This window comes from Oxyura jamaicensis, chromosome 1 (assembly GCF_011077185.1).
Source record: "Oxyura jamaicensis isolate SHBP4307 breed ruddy duck chromosome 1, BPBGC_Ojam_1.0, whole genome shotgun sequence".
In the NCBI taxonomy this organism is placed as follows: Eukaryota; Metazoa; Chordata; class Aves; order Anseriformes; family Anatidae; genus Oxyura; species Oxyura jamaicensis.
Window position 1 is genome coordinate 86183649 of NC_048893.1, and position 22078 is coordinate 86205726.

Below are 22078 nucleotides of genomic sequence, written 5' to 3' on the forward strand. Positions count from 1 at the left end.
TTGAAACCGGTGAAAGTCTTCTTAATTAATACAGTAAGCTTTTAATCGGGACCATAAAGTAGCGAAATACATCATCATGGCTGCTTCCATTTTTCTAAAAGTTTATCCTTTTTTCCAAGAAGCATCCCCTTATCCCTTGTTTAAACGGAGAGTGTTCTCACAGTAACTTCCTGGGCATTGTTGGCCCATCTTATCTCTTACCTGGCTGGTAACGCTTTAACATGCAAATCCTCAGCATGCCTGATGAGTAACAGTATCTGGCACTGTGGAGGAAAACTAGCAAGAGATGCACGCACCTAGATTTTCAAAGAGCCAAGCTGCCTTAAACTTATAGCCAATTAAAACAGTTGGGCCATGCTGGGGCTTGGCATAATCGTGCATGAGCTCTCTGGGAACAAGCGAACACAGTTGAAACAGTTTTCATTTAGAATATTAAAACGTTCCATAATGAGGAAGAGGTGTGCACAGCCTGTTTTCTCTTCCTAGGAAATGGTGCCATCATGTGGCCACGCGGCCTTCTCTGTTTCCTATTACAAGAGGGCAGTTGCAGTTTTCTCACTTCCAGGTTTCAGTAGAGTTTGGTGATCCCAACTTTTGCTAATGTAAATTGATTACAGCTGGCCGGGGCACAAGAATTAACACCCATATAATGACCTTGCCATCCTGGTGAAATACCCTGTAATGCAGCTATGATGATGGCTTTGGTGGTTCTTCTGTTAACGTAGTATATGCTTGGAGGTGTGGTAGACCCCTATTGGAAAAGCAGCCTCCATCCATACAGGCTGTGTCTGCACTACAGGGATATATTGGCATGGCTGTAACAGCAGAGGGTCTGCAAATGAAAGTTGAGAAATGAGCAGAGAACTGAGTAAAACAGGGGGCATGCCAGTACTCACAAGGGAGGTATGTTGGACTACCTCAAATATGTGCCTGAGAATAAAAGTGGCTTTTGAAAGCACTCTTTCCTCTGAAGTATCTCTGGACTTCCTAAAATAGCAAGAATACAAACTAGTGAGAAAGCAGGAAAAATAAGTAACCTGTCTAAAAATTGAATATTTCTTTAACATAAAAATAGGTGAATGTACTATAACACTTGTAAGCCCTTGGTCACCAGAATACTATGACTTGAAGCTAGTTTTTACCTGGTGTTTTGCAGTTTTAAGTAGGATGTTCACCACAGAAGAGTTGTAAAGAAATCAAAGCACTAGAGTAGTGTGAGAAGAAAGCTTTATTTTTGTAAACCTGGAGGTCTGAACAGACCTTTGGAGTTAATTCTTGGTCGTTCCCCAGTACTCTTTATTCCAAGAAATGCAGAATGATTTGTAAAGATTAACGAAGGCAGGCAGTCCTTCGGCAAAGCTGGGTGCAGGATGCTACCCCTCTTTTAGATGTGAAGCAAACTGAGGCACAGACATTGCTGCCCTGCAGGTCCTGGAGTAAATGGGATTACTGCTGATGGACTCCTCCTGCAGACTTCCAGGCAAAGCACAGGGAGGTGATTCACTGCCTGCTCCCCAAGCATGGAGACTGAAATAGAGGCTTTTATGCTCAACGTTTGGGATTTAGGTCCACTGGATATAGAAGCAATTTTATGTACTGGACACCTATGGTTTTGTCTGCAGTTTTATGTAAAATAGGTATCTCATCATTAGGTAGATGCTAAAAAGGACAAGGCAATTAGCTAAACAAATCGTCCATAGGAAATTTGCTGCACATGGCTTAGTCTGCAGAAAAGCCCTGTCTTCTGAGCAAAGTTTAAACAAACTCTTTCTTATTAGCCATCTACTCGATATGTTTGCTCCTCGGAGAATAAGGTTGTGCTTGTGTGTGCATGCATTTCTGTCTTTCAAATAAACGTAGTTATTAGACTATGAAATTTAGAGAAGTTTGACAGCTTTCAGAACACAGTGATTTTTTCTTCCATAGAGTATATTACTGACACATTAATAGATGTTGTGCTGGTAAAAATACAGTACTTCCTGTTAAATGTAGACTGCTACATATTTTGATTCTAACAACAATCTGGTGGGGTTAGGGCAATTCGTGTAGTGTCATCTGGTGTTTGTTTTGGATAGATATTATAGAAGGAGATACTGATTTTCAAGATGTTCAAGCAGATGATTGGGTGAAAATTCCAGCAAACCTTTAAAGCAACAGAAAGCAGGGGCTGCTCCTGGTCAGATCTCCTGCTGAGGATACAAATGTTCTTCCTGTGTTCCTGAAACTCCATACAAGCTTTTACCCTGAAGGTCCCTTTTCAGAATGAGGCCAAATATTCAGGAGAATCAGTCTGAACAGGATTGGCTACATCGGCCTCTCTGGCATCATTGAAATCTATATACTAAGAAGACAGCCACTACCAGTTTTTCAGGATTTGAAATTCAAGTCCCTTCTTTAAGTGGAAAAAGTGTTCCTCCATTAAACTTGGTCCCAGAGAGATGGAACCTGATATAGGACTAATTTTGTCTATGGAAACACTAGATTTGTACTTTTACTCTATTAATGCAGTTTTATTTTAGAGTAACTAATTTGAGAACAGCAGAACATAAAAACTGCATTGCTAGGGATAAATCAGGTCATTGGAGCTGAAGAAAGCACCCATGGTTATGATTGCTAAGGCTGGGACACTGATACATGGAAATGAGAAAACTTCCTACGGAAATTGTGGGGTTTTCATATGTTGTGATGGGCACGCTGTGTTTCCCCTGAACTGGCATGTTTATGCAGGAGTTGAGATTTCTTCATTCCAAATCAAGGATTCTTCACTGAGACATGCCTTTCTTAAGGAAAATCTGTAGGGTTTAATTTTGATAACAGAACTTTATTTGCTTGGTTTTATTTATTCCTTAAGGTATTTAAAGTGTATGTATGTGAGATCTCTCAGGCAACTGTTCATTCACATCACTCAGCTGAAGTATTCTGCCTACTTTAGTACTTTATCTATTGCATTTTAAAAGAACGAAGAACAAGCTGGATAGAATATGAAAGAAGATAAGAATGAGAAGAGAACATACGTCCAGTGAGTGTGATCGGGAGAACTGATTTGGGATTTTCTAGAAAAAATAGGTTTAAAAAAGAAATGTGAGGCACCTTCCAATATGTAGGAGACTGCTATGAAAAGGAAAGCAGTCAATAGTTCTCTGTGTCTGCTGGAGGAAAGGATGATTAATTGTTTTCAAAGTAGAATACTAGGAAAATTTTCTTGCTATAAAGATAGTATGCAGTCTGTCTGGGGAGAGAGTGGAAATCCCCCACATTGTTGGTTTTTGCAAACACTAGGTGAGTTGCTGAAGAAGTAGTGTAAGTAAATTGTTCCCACCACAAGGAAGAGGAATAGACTAGATGACTGTGTGAAGAACTTAATGCATCCTTTTGATACAGTTGGGAGGCTGTAATCCTCCAGCGTTTGATTTGGAGACCAACGATTAGAGTAAGGAGTAGATGATGAGGCTGGTCTCCAGCAGCAGGTTACTTCAGTCTGTGGTGCTTCCAGAAGCTAATGACTGAATTACAGATGCACATATTCTATAGCAGATACAGTGCCTCCAGCTTTTCTTATGTCTCTCAGACTGTGTATTCTCAATGCAAGGCCTGAGAAGCTTGTCAGGAAGACAAAGTAAGCAGCAGCTTCAAAATAGTTGTAGTTCTTCTCACCGATACTTAGACAAGATTTGTTGCCTAACAATTTTCTGAATGCTTTTAAAGAAAAAATGAGTTTAAAACTCAATCTATATATGTTTCTACAGGCCCACCAACTCTTTCATTTGGTGGGCAATTATTCATTTTACCCTCTAAGTATGAGAGTAAGACAGAGCCTTTGGGATTCACTCTGCTAGTTATTCCTGTGAATGACTACACAGTAACAAAAAAGAGCCCGGATTCCAGTGTCAGAGTTAGTTTGCTTCAGGTAAAGGCCATGCACTGAGCTACTGCTAAGTTACAATAGCTTTGGTGGTTTCCTCATCACTATTTCTAGAAATGGTCATTCATTACTGTGCAATGAGCTTTGCGATACTGTGATTTTAAAGGACACTAGGGAAAATCGAATTCTGTGATATCGTTCGGTTATGAGCTTTAAAGCAGCAAGCATTGGCTTTGCAGAAAGGGACATCTAGTGGCTGTACAAAAAAAAAAAAAAAAATCCATTACTAAATACATTTTAAAATGTACAACGTAGTCATTTGTGTATGACCTGCAGTATTCCATACATCTTTGTAGCTCTGCTACAGCATATGTTTGCTGGATCATTCTCTACGTTTCTGGCAAACAAAACTATCACTTTCATGAGCCATACCTTTCTAGCTTTATGTAGGTCTATGTACTGTAGCTTTGGCAAATAGAAATCTGCCTTCAGGCAGTCCTCGATGAATCTCAGGGCTGCACTTCCACATTTTCTATAGCATCTTCCAGGATTCCAGTGCCTGCTGTTTCCTTCTGCCATTGCCTTCCCTTTTGGTACTGTACTTGGAGACGTTGCCACTGTTATTGTCATGGTAAAATCTGCCTTCCTTTGAATACCCTTAGTATAAAAGTCAGCGGGAGGGGTGGATGAGATTCAGGGAAACACTAATCTAAGCACTCAGTCATGTATTACACAACAAAAGTTTTTCCCTTTCCCATCCATGTTGTGCTCCTTCTTACTAGTTGAGGATGAATTCCATGCATGTTTCTGTGAATAGCCTGACAGTTTAATCGGCCCATTTGCATATGGGGAAACGGAGCTTTTTTCCAAGTTGCACAGTAAAATGTTTCACCTTTATGCCATGCCAGCTTCAAATTGCATCCCAGGAGGATTGCAAATGTGCAGTTTTTTCTTTTTTTCTTTTTTTTTTTTTTTTATTCTTACTTTTTTCTTTTTTTTTTTTCTTTTTTTTTTCTTTTTTTTTTCTTACTGGCCAAATGCCTATTCATTGCCCATCTGGGTAAGAATGGCCTTTGCATTTTCAAACCCATTCTTTCCTATATGGTTTGTGAATGTCCCACCAATCAGAACTTGCTTCACAGAAAAGGGACAAAACCATTTTACAGGAGTTTCTCAGAATGAGTCCATTGGGATCTCTACATCGTGTTTACTGGACAAAAAAAAAAAAAAAAAGGAAGGGGGGTAGGAGGACACTTAACAAAGACCACTTGAATTTCACAGAAAATCTCCCACTGTCTCAAGTTTAAAAGAGTGGCAGGTCTGAGACAAGCCTGAGACAGCAATCTTTTTTCCTGAGCCAGGCATTCTGTGCGGCGAGTAGGTGAGTGTGTGTGTGTGTGTGTGCGTGCGTCTTGTGCAGAACTGACAGCTACTGGGGCTTGTCCAAGGCTCTAGTATTCTCTGTCGGAATGCCACATTTACTTTAGAATTAAACCTACATCGGTAAGTCCACCCCTTTATGGGGAGCATCACCTTTGGACTTTTTGCTCACTGCAGTGTACAGAAAGGAGCAAGAACAAAACTTGGATCTGGATGAAGTTCCCTACAGAGAGGAAAATTTCATGGGACAGTGAATTTTGCTACAGACTGATCTCTAGAATTTGTTACATTGAATTACTGCTTTTTTATGCTGCTGTGGTTTGTAGCATCTCTGACACTACTGCAAGTGATTTACTTGCCTGTACTTTGAGTAGGTATGGTTTTCAGTGTTAAGAGTCAAGGGAGGTGGCCTGGAAAAAACATCCTCATAATCTGCATTAGTTGTTTTACCATTTGTTATGTGTCTGTTCCACCTACCGCTCTTGTTTTGTCCTTAAGGACTGAATTTCAGTTGTTAATCAGTTGAAGAGGTGATAGATGTTCCAATTTCACTTGAAGCAGTAAAGAAATAAGAAGAGGATCTTTAAAGAAAAGCACTGTTATACTAGGAGCAACCAAAATGTACTCCTTGGCTTACCTGAAGTGTCTCAAGTGACTTCTATTTCAGTCCCTACACCTCAAGGAATTAAGCATCCTAGATCAGTTCCTATAGGAGACCTGTTCACACCAGTCTGTCATGAACATGCACAAACTTCTTCTTCTTCACCTCGATCAACTGTTTTCATCAGTAGCTAATGATCAAATGCATTGTGGTTACACAACTCTCACTTCTTCCAGCCAGGACGTGGGGAAGGATGCTGAAACTTAGAGGTGAACCTTGTCCTTCCTCCTTCCTGTACATGATCTGTGAACAGGTTGCAAAATTTACTTTCCCAGACTTTTGATGCAGATCACACTGAAAAGGAGCTGGGTCTCAGGATGCAATTTTCAGAGTCTGGCCAACAAAGTTGTTGTTGTCTGCCAAGATGCATATGAACAAAGTTAGGATTCTTTGCACCAACTCAAGTCAGGAGACCTGTCCATAGCATGTTTGGCCTTGTGCGTGCACAAGGCGTGATTTTTGATGTAGACTGCTTTTTGTATTAGACTGCTGCATATCTCTTCTTATTATGAAATCATTTGACAAAACCAAACATAAACTATATGTCATTCCCTTTTCAAGGGAACATCTTAAAGACCTATTTGCATGAAAAGGGAGCAATAGGGTCAGACCAAGTAGTGATCAATACTTACTGATGGAAAGATTTCCAGTATAATGATAGGCCAGCACTCAAAGGGAGATGCAGATAAATGGGTAGCTATGCAATCACTTGCCATGGCCTACTGGAAGTCTTGAAAAGAGGTGTTTATCATTAATCTTCCACCCTTCTGTGTCCTCACAAACACAAAGATTTGCCAAGCTCTCTTCCTTTCAAATCGAGGATTCCTATTTTTTTTAAATACATTTTGAATCCTTGTGTGCTCTGACATCCTGGGAAGGAAAAAAAATGGATCTACCCTGGAAGCCTCTGGAGAATGATTCTGGCTGGAAGGAGGAGGAAATAGATCTCTTCTGTACATTATTTTTTGTAATAGTAATCACAGTGCCCTTGAAGGAAAGGCTCCTAGCTGCTGAGACGTTTTTCCAGTTCTGTGATCAGTCTCATCGGAAGAAAAAGCTCAGGTTTCCCAACAACGCTTATGAACAAGACAGATGTAATTCACAATATCCACGATACTGTTAGTGGTTTCCTCCTTGTTACTGCTATCTGAGCATCTCCCTAGTGCTCTAACCTCAAATGGAAATTAGTACCTTTCTGATACTGGCTAGTTCACATCCGTTAGCATCTGATTTCTTCACTCAGCTTGGCCCCACCAGGATTTCCAGTTCCTGACCTTTATGCTTCCCTGGTATTATCATCAGCTTCATGGAAATGAAATGACCGCCTGTGTCCAAGGTGGTTTCTATCTGAAGCACCAAAATAAAAGGTGCTTGAGATGGCAGGAGTGGATAAATGAGAAGGAAAAAGCAGAGGAGGGAGCACTCCATATTTTCTTGCAAATTGCAGTGCACATTGTTCTACTGCCTGAGTATGAGATGCGAAGCACCCTTCAGACTGGATCAGAGGGATGTTTTGAGGTTTTTAAACCATGTATATGAAACCATTTTCAATGTCATTTATTTGCTCTCTATATTTCTGTTAAAACAGACAGTGACAATAAGCTAGTTTAATTTATTCATGTTTCTCTACCAAATTTCACCTTTAAATTCTCACACACTAAGAACCAGATGTGTAAAAGGAGTTGTAACTTTGATAGGGATATTCAAGACAAAATGCCCATAATACTACTGGTGATTTTTCATTACTTTCCCGAGTGCGCTTTTCTGGGAGCCAAGGTGATGGATGTACTATGAATGCTAAGAGAGATAATTTATTAATAGCGTTTCATTTGTTTACCACTCAAAAGGCAGTTGGTTATTAACAGTCAAAAGATGAAAACGTAGTTTCTGCCATCAAAATCTAAACAGATGAAAAATGAGTAAAGAACAGGAAAGGTAGAAAAAAAGCATTAAAACCAGAGAAAGCAAGATGGAGATGGGGAAAAGTGGATTGAGAGATTAAGAAGTTACTTGGGAAAGTTAATTTTGAACGATAAGTTCGTTCTGTACCCATATTAGTTAGGTGCTTTTCTAAACTGTTCTCTGTTTATATTATTCAGCCAACCTTAGACAAAGTCCTCCTTAGAGTAAATGTCTGTAATTTTCCAGTTTCTGTCAAGTAAATAACAGCAGGAGAACATTTGTTTTTATATAATGGCATTCTGGTGCCAGTCAGAACTTGGGATATGCTGAAAATGAAGGGGACAGCTCATGTTAACTTTTTGCTTTGGGTTCTTATAGAGGACTGTTTGTCACTATTGGGTAGCAAATGTTCTAAACCACAGTCCCAGACAAAACTGTGCGTGGGATTTTAGGAACATTTACAGTCTAAATCTTGAACCAGATTTGGGTTTTGCAAAGTGACTGCCAACTTTTTGTACAAATAACTGTAGCATAAAACCCAGGATCCAAATTGCTTAAAATGACAATCTAGATAGAAACCACATTTTCATGTTGACCCTTTGCATTAACAAGTTGGAGTAAAGAGTCATTAAAGTAAGAATCTGATCATTTCTGGAGTAAGTCCACATCTAAACAGCCTAAAATCCAGCTCAGTATTTACAGTTGGCTGGCTCTAGGCTTTTTAAAGCCATATAAGCTGATAGGAAGTCCAAGGCCCAGGAATGTAGTTGAAACTTAGGCCAGCTACACCTGTTTTTGTCTGCTTATGTCCAAAAATTCAGAACATGAGCTTCTGCAAAAGAATTGCAGAAGTTTACTTCTGTCCTTACAAAGGCAGTGTCTTCTTATTGGTGCCTGTTTGTGATTTTTACAGTATGATCTGTTTTTTTTTTACCCAGTGGGTAGTCACCTTTCCCAATTTCCTGACTATGTTTCTGCAGAGGACAAGACCCAATCTGTTCTTTTCTTCTTTTTTTCTTTTTTGTCACCTGCTTTGCTACAGGTAACATCAGTTGCAAGGGGATGACAGAGCGCATTCATAGCATCAACCTTCACAACTTCAGCAATTCTGTGCTCGAGACCCTCAACGAGCAGCGCAACCGTGGCCACTTCTGTGACGTGACGGTCCGCATCCACGGGAGCATGCTACGCGCCCACCGCTGCGTGCTGGCGGCTGGCAGCCCCTTCTTCCAGGACAAGCTGCTGCTGGGCTACAGCGACATCGAGATCCCCTCGGTGGTGTCAGTCCAGTCTGTGCAAAAGCTCATTGACTTCATGTACAGTGGGGTGCTGCGGGTCTCACAGTCAGAGGCCCTCCAGATCCTCACAGCTGCCAGCATCCTGCAGATCAAGACTGTGATTGATGAGTGCACAAGGATTGTCTCGCAAAATGTGGGAGAGGTCTACCCGGTGATTCAGGATTCTGGCCAGGAGACACCCAGGGGAACACCCGAATCAGGCACTTCGGGGCAGAGCACCGACACAGAGTCCGGCTACCTGCAGAGCCACTCGCAGCACAGTGTGGACAGGATCTACTCAGCCCTCTATGCCTGTTCCATGCAAAATGGCAGTGGGGAGCGCTCCTTTTACAGTGGGGCTGTGGTCAGCCACCACGAAACAGCCCTGGGGCTCCCCAGGGACCATCACATGGAAGACCCCAGCTGGATTACCCGGATCCATGAACGGTCACAACAGATGGAGCGGTACCTCTCCACCACTCCAGAGACCACACACTGCCGCAAGCAACCACGCCCTGTCCGAATTCAAACCCTGATGGGCAACATCCATATTAAGCAGGAGATGGAGGATGACTATGACTACTATGGCCAACAGAGGGTGCAGATCCTTGAGCGCAACGAGTCTGAGGAATGCACTGAGGACACTGACCAAGCAGAAGGCACTGAGAGTGAGCCCAAAGGGGAGAGTTTTGACTCGGGAGTCAGTTCCTCCATTGGCACTGAGCCCGATTCCGTGGAGCAGCAGTTTATGGCTGGTCTGGGCCGGGATGGGCAGCAAGAACCTTCTCAAGCAGATCAAAACGACGTCCCTGCTGATGGCGCTCAGCCTCAGCAGCAGCAGCAGCATGTAGATGCCAACTCTTCCTCACCAGAGAGAAGCAATGACGTTGAAATGGACAGCAAAGTGCTTACAGTCAATAACAGCACCGAAAAGGGGGCTTTGCAGCCTTCTGTCAACACAACTGTTGCCCAACCATTGCCAACCACACAGATCTACTTACGCCAGACAGAAACCCTCACCAGCAATCTGAGGATGCCACTGACTCTGACCAGCAACACTCAGGTCATTGGCACAGCTGGCAACACCTACCTGCCTGCCCTTTTCACCACACAGTCTGCTGGCAGCGGCCCTAAGCCTTTTCTCTTCAGCCTGCCCCAGCCCATAGCTGGCCAACAGACACAGTTTGTGACAGTGTCCCAGCCTGGCCTGTCAACCTTTACTGCTCAGCTGCCAGCCCCTCAGCCCTTGGCCCCATCTGCGGGCCACAGCACAGCAGGTGGGCAAGGCGAAAAAAAGCCTTACGAGTGCACTCTCTGTAACAAGACTTTCACCGCCAAACAGAACTACGTGAAGCACATGTTTGTACACACAGGTAAGAGTACGTCCCTTTGGCTTACACACGAAGCCAGGGAAAGTCCTTTACAAACAAGGACTTCAGTTCTGTTTCCCAACCTGCCAGCCCCCAGCGCAAGCAGGAGGGAGAGGCTGCCCAGAGAGCTGGTCTCACCGAACACTGTGTAAGCTGACTGCATTGAAGTTGAGCCCCTGTGGACACACACAGGTCCCGTAGAGGGGCCTAACTGTGTATGGTGCAGAAACAAGCTCTTTTTGCTTGGAATAAAATGTGTCCTGCTTCCATACAAGGAAATGGTAAGCATTTGTTGTCCCCAAGCTCATTCCTGGTGGAGGTGCAGCAGTAGGTCCAAGGCCTGGGTGTTAAACACACTCTGCCACATATTTTCTAAATTTCACATATTTCTATAAAGAAGTAAATTTGGAGTTTTTTTTTCAGGAAATTTTTGTGGACTTCACCGAAGCTCATTGCTATAATTCCCTGTCTGTTGGTAAGCCAGATGTTTGGCTGTCTGTGGCTACAGAAACATAGGACTTGATGAGAGAAAAAAATTAAATAATGAATGTAACACAACAGCAGCACCCTTTTTGTCTTAAAAATGCAACTTTTTTTAGTATACTATCTTTTGAGACAAAATAGGTAACTATATTTGCTACTAATCCAAAACTGCCTTTTCTACCTTTTTTGAGTTATGAGGCTTAAAAGCGTGTGTCTAAATACATATATACATATATATATATATAAAATGAAGAAGTTGTTCTGGGTTCTAGACAAAATTTTGCTTGCTTTAGCCCTCAGCTCATTTTGACTTTGGAGATAAATTTTAGTTTAGAGAAAGTGTAAATATTTCTCTCACCAAGCAGTCATTTTGTTAACATCAGGTCTTAAAATAAATGCTGGGTTTGTGATATATGGAGTAGAACCTGGAGAAATTGCCTAAGGTATGAGAGGAATGTAAATCATGCCTCCCTACTGTATCAAATAAATTTAACTTCCATGTGTGTATGTAAACTTTTAACTACTATTTATGTATAATTATTACTTAAATTTAAAAATCCTTTAGAAATCTAAGGCACCCTTGTACATTCACATATAAATATAATATACAGAAAAGTTAATTCCTCAGGACTGATACAAAATGCATGATTGCAAGGATCAAGAATTCTGAATCCCAAGATTACCCCTTGTGTCTGTTTATGTCCTCCATCCTTCTGTTGTGGATGAGCAGCTAAAATACCATGTAGATGGTGTGTTTTGCGGAGAAATATCCCATTAAAAACACAGTAAAATACATCTGCTTGCATCCTTGTTCCAAAAGCTAGAAAGGCTTTTTCACAAATAACTTCACCAAGATTAGGTGCTTTACTTCCCCTGCCCTCAACTGTATACTACATTTGGTATTTAGAGTCGGATATAAGGGAGCGAAAAGAAAGACCTAGCTGCTATGGATAGTCAACCAAGAAAATTGATAGACGTTCCGAAATATGGATTCATATTTAGTTTGTGTGTGTCTAAGAATGCCAAAAATAATGAACTTCCAGTGGTAAGGAAAGAATAGTGTAGATAAATGACTTCCAAGGTCATTTAGGAACTAACTGGAATATCTGGGAAAAGAATAGCACCTTGACCAACAGGGGGCAGGGCTCAAAAAAATCCTTCTGAAAATAACCTTTATATGTACATTTTTGAAGAAAGCATGCCTCTGTAACGTTGTCCATTGCTGGACAGGGACACCCAAAAAACTGAGTGCAGACAGCTGTGCTCACTGTCAGGGTGACTTTGCTCAGCCCTGTTAAAAGTAGCCAGGTGAAGTGGCTCTGGAAGTGATCCAAGGAAAAAGGGAAAGATTTGGGAGATGCAAATGTTTGAATTAGTCTTGCTGTCAGGAGGGCTCACAAGAGAATCCATGGAAGAGTCTAATCATAAAACAGAATTCAACAACCTAAAGTTCACCCAATCTCTCTGTTTTTATGCTTCCAAGAATGATACTCTGATGCAGCTTTATATGCAATGAAAGCACTGCAGTGTAGGCACAAACCTACCTCCCTTTCTCCTTTCACATAGATGCAAACATGCTGGAGACTGATGTTTTGCCATGTTCCATGCAGGCTGGCTTTAATGTATCCCACGGTGTTGTTCTCAGACATGCATGGTTGTGGAAACGCAGAGCTAGAATGTATGCAGTCACCATACGCCTTATAAGCTATCATTGCCTCCTCCTGTGTATCACGCTGTGATCAATATTCAGTAACTGCCCCATATTACTGGCTGGAACCAGCCAAATAGGAAATAGAGAACCAAAAGGAAGAGCATGCCCATCTAATTCACCAAACACCTGGCTTCAAGATGAAGAATCATGGACTAAAAAATCTACTGCTGGAAAAGGCAACACAGTGATCAGTAAGGAAGCATTTAAATTCACATTAAAAGAAGAAAATCTTAAGAGTTTTGTGATTCTTAGGACAGAAGAAGTCCCAGGAAGGTTTAGAAGATAAAATTAGAAGAAGCCAGAACACAGCATATCTTAGAAATATGTGCAGGAAAAAATTAGGGTGTTTTTATAGCATAGTCTTAACAGGGTCTAGAGCAAAGGAGACCAACTTCTTAAATACTCTGGGAGATACGTTGCCTGAGGCAAAAATGAGTGTTGTAAATGTAATCAGTCTCTTGTAAATTAATCTGACATGATTATAGCTGACACACTATCATTTTCCAGATAGCACATGTCAAGTATATTGGCCTGTCTAAACTCAACACTCTATGCTCAACAAAGGCAGGAGAGTAAGGACTTCATGGGTTTTGACCAAGTATCTTTGACCAAACTGGGACCAACTCATCATTGGTGCAAGGAAGTGCAGCATGTGGATCCATCCACAGATGTTGCCATCACGTATGCAAATTGTGAAATAAAAAGAAACAAAGACTTAGAGGTGATAAAAAAAAAAAAAATCGGTCCTTCACATCCAATCCATATTAATTATCTCCTTTTAAAATTGAGAATAAGTAGCATATTTTAATTTCACTGTGCAAGGACTAAATGGCACATTACCCCAGGCATGTGATCATCCCTGAAAATTGACTCTTCAGGATATAGAACAGTCCCGAGCAGATTGTAAGAAGGAGGAAGCAGGATGTGAAAGAAGAGGATGTCTGCTAGATAGGAGATTGCAGAATGACCAAAGGAAATAGTTTTTCAGTTGGTGAAACAAGAGGATCATTTTAATGGTTTCACGGAGTGATGGTACTGTCTCTCGCCGTAGCAGGTCTGAGGGTGATGAACTACCATGTATCATGAAAATGCTGCTTGATGCTGTACAGCCTAAGGCTGTGGCATTGTCTCCCAGAAGAACTCTTGAGCACGCAGAGGAATTACAAGTAGTCTGCACAAATCAGTTATATGTGCTCAGTTAAATACCTTTTTAATGCTGCCTCATTGTTGTTTGTCTGGATATGATCAGAGTTCACATCTCTGGCTTACCTGGTTAGGAATTTTATTTATCTGGTGATCACATCATTTAAGTTTTATCTCTGTTACCATGGATGTTCGTGTGTTAGGCTGCCCTTTCCATTGTGCTGGCTGGCCTGGGCAGTCCTGTATGTTGAGGTACCCTTTTCAGTTACTCTTGTCCATAATTCAGCTAAGAGAGTTGACCAAAAAAGGGGCAGCAAATGTAAACCTGTCGTGAAGAGTTGGATTCCCCTGGCAACGTCTAGCACTTCTCTTCTGAGAAATTTGAAGCACTTTACCAAAAATGACTGTGTTACAAGTCAGCGGTCTGGTACATGATGTTTTTATTGCATACGGGTAGGGAGACCGAAGCACTGAAAGGTAAAATAACTTGAACAAGATCTTGCTAGAAAGGAGTAAGAGGACAAGACAGGAACACAGCATTCCTCCTCCCTGCCTGGGGCAGCAGAGGCTGAGCTATTGAAGCTGGGCGTAGAAGATGCCAGCACCTTTTAACTCCTGCTTTTGTCAGTGCCTGCTCCATGAGCTTGAGCAAATCACCTGAGCTTTTCACTGTGTGTAAGCTGGGAATACCTGCAGCCTCCATAGTAAAGCACTGTGAAACCCCTGTTCAGACAAAGTTTTAGGTCCCAAAACACAGTTGTTAACAGAACTACACCTTCTTAGCCAAAGCATCCGAGTCTTACAGCACCCTGTAAGACTCACCATTAGTTTATTGCAAAGAGTCATACAGAGCTGGTTTAATTCTGTTATCTTTTTGTTTTTTGTTTTTTTTTTTTTTTTCTTTTTCGTCTGTTTTTCTTTCTCTCTCTCTCTCTCTCTCTCTCTCTGTCTTTGGCAATGGGCAGGTGAGAAACCCCACCAATGCAGCATCTGTTGGCGCTCCTTCTCCTTAAAGGATTACTTAATCAAACACATGGTGACGCACACTGGCGTGAGGGCGTACCAGTGCAGTATCTGCAACAAGCGCTTCACCCAGAAGAGCTCCCTTAACGTGCACATGCGCCTCCACCGTGGGGAGAAGTCCTACGAGTGCTACATCTGCAAGAAGAAGTTCTCCCACAAGACCCTGCTGGAGAGGCATGTGGCTCTGCACAGTGCCACCAACGGCACGCCTGGAGCCACCGGCACCGGTGCCAGGGCCGTCCCTGCTGGGGTGGTGGCCTGCACGGAGGGGACCACGTACGTCTGCTCTGTCTGTCCAGCTAAGTTTGACCAAATCGAGCATTTCAACGACCACATGAGGATGCATGTGTCAGACGGATAAGTAGAATCTCTCTCTCTTTGTTATGAACAAAAAAAAAAAATAGAAACAACAAAAAAAGCTATGGCACTAGAATTTAAGAAATGATTTTTGTTTCATTTTTACCTTTATTTTCCTCCTTTTTTTGGGTTCGTTTTGTTTTGTTGTTTTTGTACTACATGAAGAACTGTTTTTTGCCTGCTGGTACATTACATTTCCGGAGGCTGGGTGAATAATAATTTTCCCAACCTCCCTCGGATGGTGGCCTTAAGGCCAGGTAGTGCTTCATGAGCTCCACTGGTTGGATCTCTAGCTACTGGCCTCTAAATACAACCCTTCTTTACTACAAAAACGAAAACAAAAAAAAAATAAAAAAAAATAAAAAAAAAAAACACAAACAAAAAAAAAACATAAAAAATAAAAAAAAAAGACAGAAAAAATAAAAACAAAAAAAATCTTTTTTTCTCACTTGTGAAGAGCACTACAAAAAAAAAAAGAAACAAAACAAAACATATTACAAAATCTACAAGGCCTACTGTCGTTATAAGTACACCGCTCGCAGTGTTTCAATGGACATAATTCACAATGCTGACCGCTTTTGGACTTCACAGTATCCAGTTAGAACTGTGGAATATTTTGCTTCTGGTTGAGCAGCAACCAGAGGAAACAAGGCCCTGCTGGTTTCCACCACGTGTCTGCTTTCTCACACACACATGCATCCACAAACACACGAAAGGGCTGAGGGGAGTGCAAGGCAGTGTGGCTTGGATAGTGTGGAGTCCCTGCAGGATGAGGAAAAAAGAATCAGAGGTTCCTCACCTGGATTCTGCTCCATCCCACGCTCTCTGGCTCACCCTCCCCGCTGCTTTTCCCATACCACCACCACCTTACAGCAGAAACCAAGAAGATTCAGACAACGAGCAACGGTGGCTTTTTGTAATTTATTCAGTGTCTTCGCTGAGCCCAGGGCCTCAGCACAATCAAGAGGGACTTTCACAGAAGGCAAAGAGAAACACAGAGGAAAATCAAAGATATCAGAGGTTGCAACCTATGGATCTAGGTACAAGAGAAGGGTTAGTTCCCACAATCTTTGCAAAAAAAAAAATGCATCAGGATTTATTCTTGTGGAAGAAAGAGGAATAGAGGGCGGGTGGGGAGGGGAATAATTAAAAAAAGAGTTCTTGGGACTTTTTTAATTCAAAATTTTATAGAGGGGCAAAAGTGACGTTTACCAGATAGAATGCTGATTTTTTTAATATATTTACAACAGTATTTGTGTAAAAAAAAAAAACAAAAAAGTGAGATTGTTAAAAGTAATTTTTCTTTGTTTTCTTTTTTTTGTTTTGCGTACACTGCCACTAATATCTTCTCTTTTATTATATATATGAATATATATATAAATATATATTTTATTTTAAATTGAGACTGTTAAGGTTAGCTAACCTGCTTCCAGGTAGAGGGGGGGAGGGGAGATGATCTTGATTTTTATTTTAAAAAAGAGGAAGGATGTTTCTTAATTTTCTTTTCAAGTATTATTTTTTTTTTCTCTCTCTCTCTTTTCTAATGGAATCAAGAATTACCTGGGTCGATGAGGGGCTCTGTGAAGTCATCTGTGGGATTATCTACTAGAGTTTGTGCGTCCTGCAGTATGGGTTGAACTGCTACTTTGTTTTTGAATTACGTGGTTCTCTTTTGGCTCTTACCAAGGTTCTGTTGTTTCTGGTTTTGGTTCCATCTCAGAATTTATTACTGCCGAAGGGAGGTTCCTTTTGAGAAAGATAGTTTCTTGCAACGTTCCCTTGTTTTTGAGGCTGATAGAGTTTGTATTCTTTTTCTTTTCTTTCTTCATTTTTGAAAATGTAATGAAAGTTTTGTAAGTGTGTAATAACTAGGATTTCCCTTCTTTTTGGTCACTGGACAAGAAGTAATCTGCTGTATTGTTCTCTCATCCCTGCCTTGCTCGCTAGAGAGCTTCCATATTTGTGTGGGAATCTGATCCTGCCCCTGGTAATTTGTGCTGATGCCAAAATAACTTAAAAGGTTACCATTGCAAATAATCTTCCCTTCTTCATTTGCAAAAATGTCTAACTTAAGGGCCACATCCCTCATTCTCTGCATATGCAAAGCTATGCAAGGAATGTAGGATCAGTGTGACAGGTTGATTCCTGATCTGCATATACATGTTGGTGTTTTGTATTTTGTTTTATGGTGTTTGGGCTGGTGTCCTCCCTACTTGTCTTCTGTGTATCTGTGTGAGAATTTTCCCCCAAAGCCAACTCCCAAAGTACATGGGTCCTTAGTTCAGTTGGGTCAGTGTCTGACACTGTCTTTGTCTTGCTTGAAATCCATAGCTAGGATTTGCACCAGCTGCACTCTGGACTTTATTTTTTAGGCAGAGAAGAAGCACCTAACAAAAATATGCAAAAAGAAAAAAAAATGGCTAGTTTAGCTTTTACTCATGTCTATATTTAAATTAAGCTTTCTTAAGTTTACAGAACTTTGCTTGTGAACACTGAGCATTTCACGTGAGACATTCTTTGATGCTGGACAACCTTTTATTGACTCGATAGGTCTGCACATAAAATGTTGTGTGTTCTTTCCACCTGCAGCTTCTGTATCAGATGTCTGTGATTCAGCACAGGTACCCTCGTTGCTATGTTCTAGGCCCATTCCATTACTGATTTACTATGGGCAAAAAAAACCTGACAGATACTTCATTCTCACAATCTTTCTGTAACCTGCAAGGTATTGTTCAGCAGATCCTAAATGTCCAAGGCCCAATTCTCACTTGCACTAGACAACATAAAGAGACTTTGAGGCAAGTGCCAGAAGGAATGAGCCTTTTGTGTGGTAATGTCTTTCTTTTTGTCACCAGTTTCTTTGGGTAGTTCAAGGATTTTCAAAAAGAATCTGCATTAGTTTGGCTGGGCTAGAGGAGGAGCACAAGCTAGTTGAAAAATATTGTTTTTATAACTGCACTGCTAAAATAAATGCTGACGTAAACCAAGAAGTGAAAAGACTAAGCCTAAGACACAGAGACAGAGAACTAGTATCTGCTGTGCGAAGAAACACTAAATCTGTACAGAAAATACATGTTCTAGAGACAGGGATGGGGAGGAGAGTGGGGAATGTGAAGCTATACAAAAGGATTTGAAGATGCTTCTCTGGGGAAAAGGCTTTTTTTTTTTTCTTTTTTTTTTTTTTTTTCCTGAGATCTTTAGTGTTGAAAAGTTTGGTGTTCTCCCATATAAGGAATTAATGAATTTTACCTTAGCTTAAAAATTTGTAGCTGTTCATTTGCCATCTGAGGTCTGGGGAAAAGCTGTTTTAATTTGTCATTGTTAAATTTGGTCAACCACATTCAAAATGCAGCATATTCTGGAATATGGTTCTGATACCAGAAGAGATTCCAGTACACAGAAAATAAGAATCAAGGTTTACATCCACCAAAATCTAAATACTAGTGTTTAAGTGAATTAAAAATCAGTTTTGAATGAATGAAAGGTGCCAATTAAAAAGTAAACTCCTTAAAGTAAAGCTAAGGCATATAAATTGTGTTCTAAATCACTGGGACAGTTTAGGTCAAGGTCTTCACAAAAACCTACCTGAAATAAAACCCGATTTTATCAAACTTCCAGGCTCAAAATTAGCGACTAGGTTTTGTAAAACGTGGAGCAACTTGCAGCATGCTTGTAAATGTAGCTGAAAGTGCTCATCTGATCACTTACATATTTAAGTGCCCTTCTGTGAACTTAGGAGCTCAAATATAGACCCCTTTATCTTTTAAAGCATTAAATTCTCTTTAATAAGGCTTCCTCCTGTCTGTAGAAATATATATTTCTTATGTGGAAACACCTACAATAGCTGAATGTTAGAGGTATTTTCAAGCTTCATGTATTGCTACTATATTCCTTACTAGAAAGAATGCCTGTAGTACACTGGTAGTCCCAATAATCTGTAAACTGCTGTTGACAGTGTTTGAGTGTACCCATCTCAGTATGCTTAAAGAGTTTCCTTAAAAACACCAGGTAAAACGAGGTAGATGAGAAAGACTGGACAGTACCAAACATCCCTCTGATGGAGCATGCAATATCCTGCATTCCTTGAGCCCGATTCTCCCTTTCCCTAAAGCTCTCTTTATATTGCTTTGGCAATGGAAAAGGGCATTAAGTGGGGCACAGATTCAAGCATATAAATCAAAGCCTCTCTACAAGGCAAAAGTGCAATTAGGAAGCCTTAGGTTAAATGAGAGGTAAGTGCCTTCTCTTACTGCTGCTGAGGCTGGTGAAGTCAATTGGAAATGTAGGAATGGCCAGAGCAGACCCACCCTGTGGTGCACCTCACCCAGTGTTTGGTCTCTGACTCTGTGGCAAGGTACAGATGATTGGGAGAAAGATTAAAGACCCATGTTGGATAATTACAAAGTAGTAAGCCTAAGAGAGAAGATTTATTATAATCCCTATGAGATATGTATCTGCTTATAACCTGAAGACATAATAATTGATGGCCTTAACTTTTTATCCCATGTAAAAATTATATATTGTGGCAGATAATTCTCATTATCCTACAAAGATCTAGCTTATTAATTGCTAGGTGGCCCCAATGCTATCCTATGGAAGTGAGTTCCTCAATTTAATTACAGCCTTGTAGAAATGATTCATTTTCTGGTTAAATTTGTTGCTGTTCATTGAAGCACCCTTGTTCCTGTATTACGCGAAAGCATAAATCAGAGGACCAAAATTTGTCTTCTCTTGCCCATTCCCCTGCAGTCTGCCTCTCTTTGGGAAATCTGAATCCACAAGGAATGCAGGACTACAAGGTCAGTGTCTGCTGGTCAGGAAGGAGAGAACAGCAAGCGTGTGTGTACGTGTGTGTGCATGTTGTGTGTGCACAAATGAGGTTGTCCTACAAGATCTCTTCCACAGGCACAGAAAGTACAACTTGTACATAATGAGAAAGTAACAGGAGAGTACACTAGTCTTCAGAAACTGTAATGTGAGCATTTTGAGCTGGTCACTCCTCTCATAAAACACTTAGTAATAGTCTCTTGTAAGGGAAACAGAGTTGTTCTGTAGGAGCTGCTCTGGGGACACTTTCTCAACAACTGTCTTGCTCCCACTAGGCCCATGTCTGGCCCATACTGTCAGACACTTTCAAAATCAGCCCAAATTCACAGTAAGCTAACAGGGAAAAGTATTGTTTAATTCAGTCTCTAAAAGAGTAAGATTTCCCTTTGCTCTAAGATCGAAGAGGCCAAGTGATACCCATTTTCTTCTTCTGATTTCTTTTTCATCCAAAGAAGAGTTGAGTAATAACCCACATACCATCAGCCTTCTCATCTCTTACTCACCCAAAACTGACTGATTTCAGTGAACCTTGAGCTACTCGATTAATTCTGCATCATTAACGTGGTGGAGGAACAAATCTCCTGCCTTTAGTGTTATACTAGTATACCCTGGCTTTCTTAGTAAAGAAAACAAATCCCACAGGGAGAAGGCAGAAAACATACCATTTGCAGGAGCGTTGAGTGCAGTCCAAAAACAGAAGCACACAAACCATTTCAAACATAACCAGACCTCCAGTATGCTTATGCCTGCGACCTTTTAGACAGTTGTATGTGAAGGTAATCTTACAGCTCTCACTGCTCAAGATGACTTGCTACTCAAAGAGAAGTTTAATATCAGTTTTGTACCTGGTGACTGTTCTGTCAAGGAAAACTAGACCTTGGTAATCCATCCCTTTCAACTCAGTATCCATCTCCTCTGAAATAAACCTGAGGGAAATGAATCAGCAGGTAGCCTAACTGAAACAGCGTCTTGTCTGCCTGAAGCTAAATAACTACTTTTCACATTCCCAGATTTGTTGGTACACTGGCTGTGAAAATTCCTGAAGGAGGTGTAACGTGATGAGAACTCAGCTCTGAGAGGTTCTGAGCCTCCTCAGATCCCAAGAGGCTTGTCACTCGGTAGGATTTAGCTCCTAAGTGATCACAGCTCTGCTGCAAAAAGACTTAGGAGAAAATCTACAGCTAATATGTTACATCTGGAGGAGTCCTGAGGTTATAAATGGAAAGAAAACCCTTCCCAGTGCCTGAGTGTCCCCCTGACAAAAAAAAAAAAATCAGGTGGGAAGGCTTTGCAGAGGGGTAGAGACCAAATATCTATGACGTTCAATAACACAGTTAAGTATAATAAGGTGGTCTGATGCTAGATTCGTGTTCATCCACAGCTTGCTCTGGCCATGCAAAGTCAGTTACACTGCAGTTAACCTTCTTGTTTGCCCTGCTAGAAGTAGTACGTAAGGTCTCGGTTAACTTCCTTTAGAGTGATCCTGTTCACCTCAGCAAGAGCAAAGGAGTCCCCGTATTTTGACAGATAGCTAAGGTGGGAAATTTGGAGAGAATTGAAGATGAATTAGAGTATAAGCATATTCTTCAAACTATTTCAGACAAAGCAAAATGTTACGTTTTCCTTAGAGTAGAACATCAGATAGGATCCACAAGTGTGACACTGACAGAGAAATGACCTATCTCAAAACAGAAATGCTTCACTCTCATAGACCTATTGTTGTAAAATGCAAAGGAGAATCTCCGTTTCATTTTTCTGAGAAAAAAAAAATGTAAATAAGAAAAAAGATGTGTTAAGTAATAGTATATATCCACCTAATTATTCCCAATGCTGATAACAAATCAGCTAGATCAGTGCCTCCAGGAACAGAGAAAATGTTACGCATTCAATGTTTCTGTTTCTGATCCCCCTTCAGTACAGATCAGGAGTAACTTAGATGAAAACCTGTAATATGCTTTAAGTTGCTCTTCATGTTGCGGTTGGTAATTCCAATAAGGATTTTTCTAGGTTTGTTATAAAATACAAGGAACCAAATGCATCCTAACCATAATCCTAACAAAGTCATGTCAGGAGAAGTATTAG

The 22078-nt window shown here is 40.9% G+C and overlaps 1 protein-coding gene across 26 annotated transcripts in view; it reads left to right on the top strand.

The window, feature by feature from the left end:
• ZBTB20 (zinc finger and BTB domain containing 20) overlaps positions 1 to 21548 on the top strand; it is a 458760-nt gene extending 437212 nt beyond the window's left edge. For all 26 annotated transcript variants that reach the window (XM_035314837.1, XM_035314836.1, XM_035314845.1 and 23 more), the window contains 2 exons: positions 8848 to 10455; positions 14755 to 21548. In XM_035314837.1, the coding sequence (XP_035170728.1) occupies positions 8868 to 10455; positions 14755 to 15173 (2007 nt within the window). In that variant the 5' untranslated portion in view covers positions 8848 to 8867 and the 3' untranslated portion in view covers positions 15174 to 21548. The remainder of the gene's footprint in view (positions 1 to 8847; positions 10456 to 14754) is intronic.
• The last annotated feature ends 530 nt before the right edge of the window (positions 21549 to 22078 follow it).